The sequence below is a fragment of the Bufo bufo genome, chromosome 4 (genome assembly GCF_905171765.1).
Source record: "Bufo bufo chromosome 4, aBufBuf1.1, whole genome shotgun sequence".
NCBI lineage: Eukaryota > Metazoa > Chordata > Amphibia > Anura > Bufonidae > Bufo > Bufo bufo.
In genome coordinates, this window is record NC_053392.1 from 199,498,887 (window position 1) to 199,514,082 (window position 15,196).

Here is a 15,196-nt window from a genome sequence, read left to right on the forward strand (position 1 = left end):
TCTATTAATTAATTTTTTCTTATTAGAATACTCGATTAATCGTAAAAAATAATCAATAGAATACTCGATTACTAAAATAATCGTTTACTGCAGCCCTAGGTTTAACACTGACAAATGTAAGGTTATGCACATGGGAAGGAATAATGCAAGTCATCCGTACATACTAAATGGTAAAACATTGGGTAACACTGACATGGAAAAGGAAGGAATTTTAGTGAACAGCAAACTAAGCTGTAGAAACCAGTGTCAGGCAGCTGCTGCCAAGGCCAATAAGATAATGAGTTGCATCAAAAGGGGCAGAGATGCCCATGACGAGAACATAGTCCTACCACTTTACAAATCACTGGTCAGACCACACATGGAGTACTGTGTACAGTTCTGGGCTCCTGTGAACAAGGCAGACATAGCAAAGCTGGAGAGGGTTTAGAGGAAGGCAACTACAGTAATAACTGGAATGGGGGGACTACAGTACCCTGAAAGATTATCAAAATCAGGGTTATTCATTCTAGAAAAAAGACGATTGAGGGGAGATCTAATAACTATGTATAAATATATCAGGGGTCAGTACAGAGATCTCTCCCATCATCTATTTATCCCCAGGACTGTGACTGTGACGAGGGGACATCCTCTGCGTCTGGAGGAAAGAAGGTTTCTACACAAACATAGAAGAGGATTCTTTACGGTAAGAGCAGTGAGACTATGGAACTCTCTGCCTGAGGAGGTGGTGATGGTGAGTTCACTAAAAGAGTTCAAGAGGGGCCTGGATGTATTTCTGGAGTGTAATAATATTATAGGCTATAGCTACTAGAGAGGGGACGTTGATCCAGGGAGTTATTCTTATTGCCTGATTGGAGTCGGGAAGATATTTTTTTCCCCTTAAATGGGGAAAATTGGCTTCTACTGCACAGTTTTTTTTTCCTTCCTCTGGATCAACTTGCGGAATAACAGGCCGAAATGGATAGCCTTATAAACTATGTTACTATGTTACTATGTCACGTCCTTCCCCTCGGTGCTTGCACCGGTATCTCTGAGCCCCTGGTCAGCTGCCACTCGGGAACTGCTCTGGAAGGGCACCTGGTAACTACCCTAATGGCCCAAGTCTATGCGCACCATCAGAGGCTCTAGTGAAGACCAGGTAGTTACTTAGTCACGCACCTCCAGGGTATAGCCAGTCAGTGGCGCAGTGGGTCCACACCCGCTTGGATAACAAAGGTATGCCTTTTATTAATAGCCTGCAGTAGTCATAATCTGCAGCTGGAGACAACAAAGGAAACGTAAAAACTACTATATTAAGCTACCTGCAAAAATCCCCCAAAACAGCCTTCTGTGGGCAAATGATCTGTCATTTTTAAAGAGCATCTGTCAACATGATCAACCCTATTTTTTCTATATACCTATTTCCAAGATTGCCTAAAACTACACCCCTGTGCATTCCCCCTCTCCTTTGATTGACAGGGCTAGATGAGAGTTTTTTTCACACCTGCGCCGAATCGGTTTAGTGACTCGGGACTTGGGCAGTGGATCTGATGAGCTCAGACAGCAGCATCAGATCCACTGTGCACGTATTGAGTCACTCAGCCAACTCGGCGCTTGCATAATGGTTTTGCTACTGCTCCCCAAGCTCAGGAAGCAGCATCTCATCCACTGCACTTAGAGGTCTAGTGATGTCAATCAAAGGAGAGGGAGGAATACACAGAGCACAGGGGCATAGCGATAACAGTGGTCCAAGCGCTACGGCCAGTCCCTTGGTGCTCAAAATAGATAATCTGCATAAATATAAAAAGTTAAATATCTCGCCAGCAGTTCATCCTACAGAAAAAAAGAAATATATTATTTTATGCAGCATGCTTAACACTACCAGGCAATATGCCTAGTTTAATAGGGTTGATCAATCTGACAGATCAGATGCACTTTAATGCCATGGCACAGCCTCATGTATTATATATACAAGGTGTTTTAGACACCAGTGCATAAGTAATCATATTTCACGTAAGTAATGTACTAACAAATTTGAAAGCATTCAGATGCCACATGTAATTTAATGTAAGCTGAGCATAGTCTTGACAACTTGTCTGGGAGAATTAGAATATAAAACTTTTGCTCAGCTTTAATGACGTCCTAACATTATACCTTGAGGGTCCTTTTTTATTAAAAAGTGAAAAAGAAATGCTTGTCTGCTACAACTGCATAGCCAGCACAAACAGTCTACAAATGCAGTATATCCACAACTATTATTCTCAAGATTATCAGGATCATGTCAGATCTCTAAGCACAAACACATTTAACCCCTTAGTGACCACCCATACGTGTTTTTACGGTGGCCTAGTCTAAGCACTGCACGGATCCCCTGTGCAGCGGGAGAGCCTCGGCCGCGCCAGCAGGAGTGCCAATCCGGGCTGTTTAACACTTTACATGCCGCGGGCAATGGCGCCTGCCGCATGTAAAGTGTTGACAGGAGGAGTAGACTCCCTCTGTCTCCCATCAGCACCCCACAAATATGCAGCCTGCTGGTCAATATGAGAATAGCATTGCCATTAAAATGCAATGCACTATAGGGATAGTGCATTGCATTTTAAAAGCAATCAAAATACTGTATGTTATAGTCCCCTTGTGGGACTACTAAGTGGTAAAAAAAAAAAAAACATTTATTAAATAAAAAAATTCCATAAAAAAATAAAAAAAAATTTCTTATAAAATACGCTTTTCAATGAAAAAAATTGCAAAAAAATATTCTTCCCCATATGTTTGGTATTGCCGCGTCCGTAACAATCCAGACTACATAAATAGCTCGCAAATTATGCTCTGCAGTGCTAGGAATACAACTTTTTTATGTGTGATGTAAAATCCTTTTACTTGTGGGTCTGCACTATGTCTTTTTCCTTTTGAAGGGATAACAACTGTTTCTGCTGCTGGTTGGTTCAGAGATCGAGGGGGCTGAAGCCAGTGATTGAGGAAACGGCCTCTGGAAAAGGGATTGTGTGTGAACTGACCTCTACTTAAAGCACCTTCAGCGGAGACCCAAACTCCATTTTTATGTGCGAGCAAAAAATGTAATTTACTTCAAAATGATGCCAATGAAAAATACAAGTCGTCCCGCAAAAATCTAGCCCTCACACAACTCCATAGAAAGAAAAAAGTTATGGGTCTTGGGAAGGAGCGATGCAAAAACATTTTTTTCCTTTTAAAAAAAGGGGTTTTATTGCAAAAAAGTAGTAAAACGTAAAAAAAAACTATATGTATTTGGTATCACTGTAATTCTACTGACCCAGAGAATAAAGATATTCTGTTATTTATACCAAAAAATGAACGCCATAAAATTTATACCATATTCTCTGGCGTATAAGACGACTGGGCGCATAAGACGACCCCCAACTTTTCCATTTAAAATATAGGGTTTGGGCTATACTCGCCATATAAGACTACACCTCTTCCAACGCACACAAAATAAAATTTCTCTCTCTTAATTTATTCACTGCACTTCGTCTTTTTTATCTTCTGAAGCTGCTCGTAATCTAGCGCATGCGCAGTTAGTTGGCGCTGTCTCCTCTATTCCCTCCGCCCTCGCAGCAAAAACTAACTGCACATGCGCCAGATTACGAGCGGCTTCAGAAGATAAAAAAAACGAAGTGCAGTGAGTAAATTAAGAGAGGGGGCAGCGCTGGGATCCAGAATTCGGGGCGCGGCTGGGCACAAAATGGCGACAGCCCCTTGGGCACAAAGGTACCGGTACTGGTAATTTGTATATCTATAAAATAGTTTTTTTGCAATAAATAAACCACAGGCCCCTCCTCCGCCCCTCTCTCATCATTGGTGGCAGTGGGCAGCGCAGGGAGGGGGGAGGGAGGGACTGCTTCCTTCCCCCCTGTGCTGCCTTATACCCGGCGTATAAGACGACCCCCGACTTTTGAAAATAATTTTTAGTGTTAGAAAGTCGTCTTATATGCCGGAAATCACAGTAATTTAAAAATGCAGTGGCAGAATTGCTGTTTTTCCCATCTCCCTCCCAGAAACAGTTAATAAAAGTTAATCAGAAAGCTATATAGACATATATTCATTCTAGGGGTAAAACCACAGGTTATGGCTGTTGCGTGTATTTATGGTGCATTTTTGGAAGTGAGAAACCACGACAAATCTAATTGTAATTAATTGTAATCAACCGGTTGAGGGCACTGGGTGGAGGACACATGTTTTGGCCATTGTGTGTTTGCTTTGCAGTCAAAACCACAATAAAAAACTAATGATGGAAATTTTAAAAAAGCACACCATTTTTTTTTATTTGCTTTTGATTTTTTTTTTCAATGTCTGGGACTGCTTAAAGGGAATATATCACCAATAATTATTTTTTTTCCAGTTTAAACCAGATAGCCACAAATACAGTATCATTTTTTTCTAATCAGTTTTTATTTTCTGATTGTAGATTTTATTTTTTTTTCTATTTCATTAACATGATTATTAGGGCCGCCATCTTGCCTGAGTTGCTCTTAAAAGGGTTGTCTGCTTTTGTAATATTGATGACCTATCTTCAGGATAGGTAATCAATGTCAGATAGACAGGGGGCCAACTGCTGGCACCCCCACCAATCAGCTGTTTGAAGAGAACGCAATTCTCGTAGGAGTGCAGTGTTTTCTTCCCTGTTTACCTACTTGCCGCTACAACTGCAGCGGCGATCAGGTGTAATTACAGCCCCACCATCCCATTCACTTCAATGGGATAGCTCCTTCCTGAATAGAACAGAGCCTTCCCATTGAAGTGAAAGGGGACGGAGGAGTTGTGAGGACACCTGCTAGCCACTGCAATGTTGAAGGCAACCAGGTAAACAGAGAAGAGAACACAGTGCTCATACAAGCGCTACGTTCTCTTCTAACAGCTGATCAGCAGGGGTGCAGCAGTCATCAAAATTACAAAAGCAGGCAAGCATTTAGAGATATACTCTACAGCAGCCACCATGAGCCATAGACGCAATAGTGAGAAGTTGACTTCATTGACTTTGATAGGAGAATTTTCTAGGCTCTGTGATATCTGTCATTGTAATCCTGCCTGTAATGAAAATTAGATGACTGCAGAAAAGTGATCTGCACAGATCAAGAAGTGATGCCTATTATTTGAATAGTGACACATTCCCTTTAGTAATGCTGCCTTTCAAATTCCATGTGAAGTATATAGCTGCAGAGGTATTATAGAGGTATATCCTGACTGGCTTAGTTCATATAGTCTGAAGTTCACCCAGACTAAGAAACAGGGTAACTTAGGTTTTGAGAAAGAGTTGAACAAAAGTTGTTATTCAGTGTGTGACAGAGTGTCTGGAGAAGTGGTGGATGGGGTGTATATTTGTCCAAGGTTCCTTCATTCACAGTTTTATTAAAATCAACCAGGATATGTGAATGAAAGAGATGTGCAGTTGCCTTTGTATTAGGGTTTGTTGAAAACCCGCCTTCAGGGCCATGTTGTTGGAGTGGGGAGAGTAGGCTGGGCCCCCACTCCATCCGGACAGTCCTGGTCTTGGGCTGTCCTTATTAACTAATCCTCAGGTGTGCTGGCCTTATTTAAGGTGAGGAGCCCAGTCACACCTTGTTCTTAGTCTGGGAACAGGTCATCTGTTTGGAGCCTCTGAGAGCACATCAAGTGGTACAGACGTTGCTGTTTTGTTTGGTGCCCGATATTTGGCTGGCAATGGGTAAGTGAGGTTTCCTGCTGTATAGTTAGAGCTGGACAGGCAAAGAATTTATGTTAGTTATATTTTATTTCATGTCCTGTACCTCAAAGCGACAATAAGACTGGCTGAGGTCATTTAAACAAATTTCCTGCTGTTTGGACTGAAGTTTCTATGGTGTGCCTGTCTACCCAGGAGACGACAACCCTGTTAACTAATCCCTTACACGTGTTAACCATGGACTTATTTAGAAGGTCCATACATGCTGCAATGTTGCAATAAGTAGCGGGCAGCTGGTCCAATATTACAAAATGCATGGGCTGCAAGTTACAAATATCCTGGAGGCCAGACGGAAAATGAGGACAGCACCTAGTAGGCTTTGTATGAGGGTATCACACTTGGTATCAGATGTTAAAAGGGTTGTCGGGTTTCAGCAAGAAACCAGACAATGAAGAAATGGGTAGCATTTATCTAAAAGATCCAGCTCCGCATCTTTGGTTCTCCTGGGTGGGCATTGTTTACTTGGCTGCATGGTGACATCATGTTGACAACATGTGACCACTGCAACCAATCACTGGCCTCAGCGAAGTACCGAAGCGTTACTCTGATCTTTTTCTAGTTTAGTGTGTATTCTATGTTTTCTGGTGTTTGAAGTTCCATGGAGTCTAGTGTGTTTTCTGTATATTCTAGGATCTGTAGGTCCACAGAATTTAGAATATCAATTTGTTTGTTGCGCAGTACCACAGAGCAGGGTGTACTTGCAAATTATTTGCTGTTTAATGCTTGTCATGTTATTTAATGTCACTTTATTCTCTGTGCACCTAGTGTGGTTATGGATGGAAGTGACAAGTGTTAATCAACTCTGGCACTGCACCTATAGGAAGCTTGGGTGTTGATCCTGAATCCGCCCTGAGCTGAGTTTAGAGAGTTCTACCCTGGAATTAGTAAGGAAGCAACTTCGTGTGCCCCTTCCTGACAGGACTGCACAAAAGCTACAAAAGCTTACCAATCTCTGCATGATCTAGAGAGGGAGAGAAAAAGACAAGAAGGTTCAGAAATCTGTATTGCTAAGCGTTGGAGTTGTTAAGGTATTCTACTACTTAACCTATTTAGACTTTACTGCAGTGAGGGGAATTCTGTTAAGACACCCTTCACACTTGGACACAACTTGGCCAGTTGTATCTTAAAACCTGTATGTCTCAATTGCGAATTACAGGCACCATTGCAAAAGTGTATTCTATGTTTTCTGGTGTTTGAAGTTCCATGGAGTCTAGTGTGTTTTCTGTATATTCTAGGATCTGTAGGTCCACAGAATTTAGAATGTCAATTTGTTTGTTGCGCAGTACCACAGAGCAGGGTGTACTTGCAAATTCTGTTAAGACAGCCTAACATAGTTATAAGGGAAAATAATAGCATTCTGAATACAGAATGCATAGTAAAACAGCGCTGGAGGGGTTAAAAAATAAAATAAAAAAATAATTTAACTCTCCTTAGTCCACTTGATCGCGGCCCGGCATCTCCTTCTGTCTCCTTTGTTGAACAGGACCTGTGGTGAGCATTAATTACAGGAACAGGACCTTTGGTGACGTCACTCCGGTCATCACATGATCCATCACCATGGTAAAAGATCATGTGATGTACCATGTGATGACCGGAGTGACGTCATCAAAGGTCCTGTTCCTGTAATTAATGCTCACCACAGGTCCTATTCAACAAAGGAGACAGAAGGAGATGCCGGGCTACGCGATCAAGTGGACTAAGGTGAGTTAAATTTTTTTTATTTTTTTTTAACCACTCCAGCGCTGTTTTACTATGTTAACCATGTTATAAGGGAAAATAATAATGATCGGGTCTCCATCCCGATCGTCTCCTAGCAACCGTGCGTTCACTTCTATGGGGCCTGCGTTGCGTGAAAAACGCAGAATATAGAGCATGCTGCGATTTTTTTCACGCAACGCACAAGTGATGTGTGAAAATCACCGCTCATGTGAACAGCCCCATAGAAATGAATGGGTCGGTATTCAGTGCGGGTGCAATGCGTTCAACTCACGCATCGCATCCGCGCGGAATACTCGCCCGTGTGAAAGGGGCCTAATTCATACAAAACCATCTGGGGAGAATTGCACTTTATATTGTGGGAACTGTGTTTTGCTATCGGTGGATGTACTACAACTCGCATTTTGCACTACAGTAAAGAGAGACGTTTATTCTATTAAATCTGGCCTGGTTACTGACTCCTGCACCCTATATCAGACTTTGTATGGGTGTGAGGCAGGGAGTGTAGCGTGCAAAGGCTCAACATCTTGGGCACCCCGATTACCACCAGGCAGGGGCCCCAGAACCAGGTTGTGCCCTGGGGGAAGAAAGGGTGCATCCTTTTTTTATTGACTGTAGCAGCCACAGACCCCTCCACTCCCATGCTCCGGTCCTGCTCCTCCAGGGCCACTGCAGTTGCAGTGCTGTTACTTGGTTCTGGCTATTGCTGGGTTGAATTCAGATAGGGACAGTTCAGTATTTCTCCACTTCATATTCACTTCCTAGGAAGAAGGTTTGTGACCTCTAGAACGCATTTCATATTTAATGAGCCACTTGACACCGATACCCTTAGGCGACTATGCGAATGAATGACAGGCAAGGTGGATACAGAGCATTCTGATATCAAATACAGATAGCCCTTGGTTAGCTCTGGGGTACTGTTCCTGAAAGCACCGTTACAAAAATATCACTGGTAAATTACCTAATTATATAATTATGAAGTTTCAGGAACCTTTCAAAACTGATCCATGTAGTATTTTAATAGTAGAAGCTCTGAAATATATATTAATGAAATATAATACACACTGTGCTCAAAATAATTCAATAAAATGAAACACTGTACACTTGACATGAGTATAAATCTGACCAGTGCAGATGTACAGAAGATTCACTTTCCTGATTAAATCCCTGGCTGAGGATATCCAGTTTTGAAGGAATGGACAGTGTTAGGGCTCATGCACAGGAACGTGTCGGAAGTGCCCGTGCTAACAAACACCAATTTGAGAGCACACATATTCAAAATATCAAATGATGTTATATACCATGATTACACTATAGACACAATAAAACCCATAAGGGACAGATTATGCAGGAGAGAATATGGAAACAATGTGTCCCCCCCGATTGCACTGAACTGGTAAGGACACAAAGGCAATAACAACAAATTATACCTATCATGGTTAAGTAACAAACACTGCCCGAATCCTACACCCACCTAGCATCCATCAATAACACTCCATCTCAGAGGGCACAATGCCTAACTGTGTAATAGAGACAAGTGCCTGCACCTCCGGCCGGGAATGCTAACAACAAGTCCCCAACACAATATTACTCTTGAGCAGCCTAATAACATACACATACATGGACACAACTGTGGGGATACCAACCAGTGATCAGGATACACACCCCCCCGACGTACGTTTCGCCGTCGCTTCCGTGCTGCAGACCGAATACACGGGCACTGACTGTGTGCCCACCATCTGCAGACGCAGATCCATTCACTCGAATGGGGTCCGCGATCCGCACTTCAAAAAAGTAATGTATACACTACTTCTTTGCGATGCGGAGGAAAATTAATGAGTCCGCATCCATGATATGGTGCACACATAATTGAAAATGGAAGGTTATCAAAACTCACTACATGCTCTGTCAGTGACTTCAAATGAAGGCTAAGGACCTGGCAGGGGTATAGGGGTGCTGACAAAGAGTGCCTGGCCCATGAGGCTTCGTCAGTGTGGTTTTGGAATAACAGCTTCTTCCCCATTCCCTGGTGAGTGTATATGTAACGTGCTGGGGATCACGCGGGGAACCCCGGAGACGTCATGCAAGGCAGGACATGGCAAAACAGGCTACGGAACACGGAAACTACAGACACAGTCAAAGAGGTACACATGTACACGGGCAGGTTCACACCAGATACCGCAGACAGCACGCAGTCAAAAGCAACCAGTCTGCACGGAATCAACCCCAGCCAGTACGCAAAAGGCGTGCAGCCAGCCTGCACGGAAACACACGGCACGGTGAACCGCACCGTGACAGTATAAAAGTGGACACAACTGCTTTAACAAATCAAAAAAAGCAACGTTTCAGCATTCAGGTCTTTCTCACATTTTTCGCAACTGCCTGCTGACACATTGCTCTTTTTGGCTTACTTGCCCCAAATAATTTAGGAGACATTGACTTACAGGATAGCTACCTTACATCTGTTGATATTAGAGGCTCAAATTTATTTTATTTTTTTAAAAGGAGCTAATTTTTGTGCTCCAAATAAAGCAGCTTATATTTTTGGTGATACTCTTTTTGTAAGTTGGAATTCCTTGGTGGATTTAGGTTGAACCCACCCCCAAGACTCCACAAATTAACCTGGTGCACTCCTTACATATTTGGATACTCTATTCCAGCTACCACCATTACTAATTTTCATATTTTTTCTGATATACTTACAGTACGTGTATATAACTGCATGTGTTTGTAACATAATTTTACTTTCTGCAGCAATTTCTTCCTTACCTCTTACACCAAAGAAGACAAAATTGAAGCATAAAATAGGAGTAAAAAACTCACCGGATAATATGGATGCTACTGCTGCAATTATGAAGGACACAATGACTCCTGGTCCTGCCATTTCCTTAGCAACCAGTCCAGAGACAACATACATCCCGGTGCCAACACAGCTGCCCACACCAAGGGAAACCAGGTCCACTGTAGTCAGTACTCGAGCCAGTTTGGTTCCATGGGATGAAGTTCCTGCTGTTCCTTCTAGCATGGACTCTACTGGTTTGGTGCGTAAAACTCTTGCATTGATTGCATGCCATGTAGCCCTCCAAGGAATCCGTCTTGGATCCAGATAAGAAAGGAAACCACTCATGATTAAAATAATTTTTTAGAAAACGTGTGCCGAATGCTAAAATACAGTTTACTACTCCCAACATTCAGTTTTATAGCGTTTTAGTTGTGTTGCATGTGGCTTGAGTCAAGACAGTAGCTCATGATATTACATGTATTCTTCTTCTAGTAATCCTAAGACATCTGTAAAAGAATGAATGCAATAATATGGTTAGAAATCATTACTAGGCAAAGCATCTTAAGGGCTCATGCACACGAATATAATTTTTCCATGTCCGTTCCATTTTTTTTCAACCCGTATGGGGAGCCATTCACTTCAATGGGGCAAAAACAAAACAAGATGGAAATTACTCCATGTGCATTCCGTGTCTGTATGTCCGCATGGCCGTTCCGCCAAAAAAAAAAATAGAACATGTCCTATTATTGTCTGCATTACAGACAAGGATAGGCCTGTTCTATTAAAAATACGGAATGCACACGGCTGGTATCCGTGTTGTGCAAATCTACAATTTGCGGACCGCTAAATTTGCTGTATGATATAAAGACATTTTAAGTGTTCCTTGGATTTACCATCCTGAAAGCAGCTTTCCTGAAATGGATTATCGAGCCTCCCCCTCTTGTGTAGCTAAAGCTTGCTATCAGAAGCTTAGTGTCTCCTACATTCAATGCTGTTATCAGTATTATCCCTGCTTATGCTGCAGCTTCTGACTGTTCTCGCCTACTCCATCCAATGCACTCACAATATACATGCAGCAAACAATAGGCTTTTTAGATTTGTAGCAAAACCCCTAAATATCATGGTTATAAATAACAGTTTTACACAGAGTTGGACTGACCTACCAGAGTGACAGAGGATTCTCTGGTGGGCCCCGATCTCTGAAGCCACAGTGGGCCCCAAAAGTCCAGGAGAAGATTTGTAGCTGATCACATGCCACGACTTATTAGGCTACTTTCACACTAGCGTCGGGGCTCCGCTTGTGAGCTCCGTTTGAAGGCGCTCACAAGCGTCCCCGAACGCATCCGTACTGCCCTAATGCATTCTGAGTGGATGCGGATCCGCTCAGAATGCATCCGCCTGCCAGCGTTCAGCCTCCGCTCCGCTCAGCAAGCGGACACCTGAACGCTGCTTGCAGCGTTCGGGTGTCCGCCTGGCCGTGCGGAGGCAAGCGGATCCGTCCAGACTTACAATGTAAGTCAATGGGGAAGGATCCGTTTGAAGTTGACACAGTATGGCTCAATTTTCAAATGGATCCGTCCCCCATTGACTTTCAATGTAAAGTCTGGACGGATCCGTCTGAACTACTTTCACACTTAGAATTTTTTTAAAACTATAATGCAGACGGATCCGTTCTGAACGGATCCAAACGTCTGCATTATAGGAGAGGATCCGTCTGTGCAGACATCAGACGGACCCGCTCTGAACGGTAGTGTGAAAGTAGCCTTAACTGATGATATAGAAGTTTGGCCCACAGTATAATTTCCACTGGTGGGCCCAAGGAACTCCAGTCCAACACTGGTTTTACATGCACAATGCACTTACAGTTTTAGCACTTGATGTTAATAATAACTCGTATTATCATTTTAAAGGGTTTGGGCAGTGGTACAATATTGATGACTAGAGATGAGAGAGAATCAAATTACTTCAAAATCAGCCATTTGGAGCACCGCGGAGCTGGCCCCTTTCCTGAAGAGACTCCTTCCTCCCCATTGATAACGCCAGACATCTTGCCTGGCTCTTCCAATCTAGCGCTGCTGACGCTGTGCAAGTGCAGTGGATCTTCTGTTACCTGAGCAGTGCAGATACCAACTGTGCATCTGCCACTGACATCTTAGTACACCAGAAAGTGGAGGCGGCGCTCCTCTGTTCAAAGCCACCACCTCCAATTCCAGGTGTACCCACACAGGGCTGCCATCAGAACTTTTGGGGCTCCTAACACAGCTCAAGTCCTGGGCCTCCCCCCCAACTAGTGTTGAGCGAACTTCTGTTTTAAGTTCGGCGTCTAAAGTTCGGCTTCCGGTTAGCGGAGAATCCCGATATGGATTTCGAATTCCGTTGTGGTCCGTGGTAGCGGAATCAATGATGGCCGATTATTGATTTCGCTACCACGGACCACACCACAACGGAATTCGGAATCCATATCGGGATTCTCCGCTAACCGGAAGCCGAACTTTAGACGCCAAACTTAAAACAGAAGTTCGCTCAACACTACCCCCAACCCCTAGGCGAAAGCTAATTTTGCCGCCCCCCTTGACTCAGCCCATTAACCACACCCTTTAACCCCCCCCTTTTTTGTCGGCCATCTATTTAATGATTGTTTCATGCAACATGACCAGCTAATTTTAGATATTCTAGATATTCTTGGTGGACATCTGTGCCATTTTGGCCTCAAAACATTACATGACCCCCTACACTACATTACATTATTGACAACTGTAAGTTTTTACCTTGACTGGTGGTGGCCTAGGTGTGTTTATCAGCAGGTCTGCTCCAGTCACTGTTATGGGGGGATCTATGGATGGCACTGTTATGGGGGATCTGTGGATGGCACACTGTTATGGGGGATCTGTGGATGACTGTCACGGATGGTGTACAGGAAACAAGACAATGCAATGCAATACAATAATGACTCACTGGATCCACAACTAAGGAACAAAAGGGAGACCCCTACATGAGACCTGCCACTCTCCCTAATTGCTCAGCCTATGCGAACACCCCAAAGGTGGATGGGCGCATATCCGCGTACCTCGGCTATCTAATACCTGAAGACCCTACAATAGTGAGGGGACACGACCACCGGCTCCCTACACTAGACACGGAGGGAGTCAGGGTCACCTGAAAATCCAGCAGACAGAAAATCACAAATAAAGGAACAGCACTTATCTTGCAGAGGACTGGGAAATAGAAACAGCAAGCACACACACTCCAGGAAGTTGTATAAGCCGCAACCTAATGCATCATGGGGAGGAACTGAAAGGGAAGCAATCAGTCCAACTGCATGACAGCTGAGATAGACTAACGAGATGAGGAACTTAACCAAAACAAAGAAACTCAAGGAGGAGGATCTGGAAAGCTCCTGTCAGAGCTTCTCAACTGTCTGGTTGTGACAGTACCCCTCCCTCTACGAGTGGACTCCGGACACTCAGGGCCCACCTTCTCAGGATGGGACCTATGGAAAGCCCTGATGAGACGAGTGGCCTTAATGTCCGTCACTGGGACCCACATCCTTTCCTCAGGACCATAACCCTCCCAATGAACGAGGTACTGGAGGGAACCGCGGACAAGACGAGAATCCACAATCCTAGAGACCTGAAATTCAAGATTTCCATCAACCATAATCGGAGGAGGAGGCAAAGGTGAGGGTACAATAGGTTGAACATAAGGTTTCAATAAGGACTTATGAAAAACATTATGGATCTTCCAAGTCTGAGGAAGATCAAGACGGTAGGCAACAGGATTGATGACAGACAGGATCTTGTAAGGCCCAATAAACCTAGGACCCAACTTCCAGGAGGGAACCTTCAATTTGATATTCTTGGTAGACAACCACACCAGATCACCAACATTCAGGTCCGGACCAGGCACACGTCTCTTATCTGCCACACGCTTATATCTCTCACTCATGCTCTTTAGATTATCCTGAATCTTTTGCCAAATAGATGACAAAGACGAGGAGAATCTGTCCTCATCAGGTAAACCAGAAGACCCCTCGCCCGAGAAAGTCCCAAGCTGCGGATGAAACCCATATGCACCAAAAAATGGTGACTTATCAGAGGACTCCTGACGACGGTTATTTAAAGCAAACTCAGCAAGGGACAAAAAAGAACACCAATCCTCCTGATTCTCCGCCACAAAACAGCGCAGATATGTCTCCAGATTCTGATTGACGCGCTCCGTCTGGCCATTCGACTGCGGGTGGAAAGCAGAAGAGAATGACAACCGAACCCCCAAGCGAGAACAGAATGCCTTCCAGAATCTGGAAACAAACTGCGTGCCCCTATCAGAGACTATGTCTGAAGGAATACCATGCAATTTGACAATGTGGTCAATAAATGCCTGCGCCAGCGTCTTAGCATTGGGCAAACCAGGAAAAGGGATGAAATGCACCATTTTGCTAAAACGGTCCACCACCACCAGAATCACAGTCTTCCCCGAGGAACGAGGCAAGTCCGTTATGAAGTCCATGGACAGATGTGTCCAAGGACGGGAAGGAATGGGTAAGGGAAGGAGAGGACCTGATGGCCGTGAATGAGGGACTTTGGCACGAGCGCAAGTCTCGCAAGCTGCCACAAAACCCTCAACCGACTTACGAAGCGCAGGCCACCAGAATCTCAGAGCGATGAGATCCAGTGTGGCTCTTGCCCCCGGGTGCCCAGCAAGGACCGTATCGTGGTGTTCCTTAAAAATCTTGTGTCTCAAAGCGAGAGGCACAAACAACCTCCCAGGAGGACAAAGATCAGGAGCCTCTGACTGGGCTGCCTGCACCTCTGCCTCCAATTCAGGAAAAAGAGCAGAGACCACCACACCTTCAGCCAAAATGGGACCCGGGTCTTCAAAATTCCCACCTCCCGGAAAACAACGTGACAGGGCATCTGCCTTCACATTCTTAACCCCAGGACGGAACGTGACAACAAAATTAAACCTTGAAAAGAACAAAGACCATCTGG

General features: G+C 44.1%; 1 protein-coding gene across 1 annotated transcript in view; it reads right to left on the bottom strand.

Moving 5' to 3' along the window:
- Positions 1–15,196, bottom strand: part of SLC7A14 (solute carrier family 7 member 14) — a 158,374-nt gene that overhangs the window by 66,767 nt on the left and 76,411 nt on the right. Inside the window, exon 2 of the mRNA XM_040428220.1 lies at positions 10,250–10,714. Coding sequence (XP_040284154.1) covers positions 10,250–10,553 — 304 coding nt within the window. The 5' untranslated portion in view covers positions 10,554–10,714. The remainder of the gene's footprint in view (positions 1–10,249; positions 10,715–15,196) is intronic.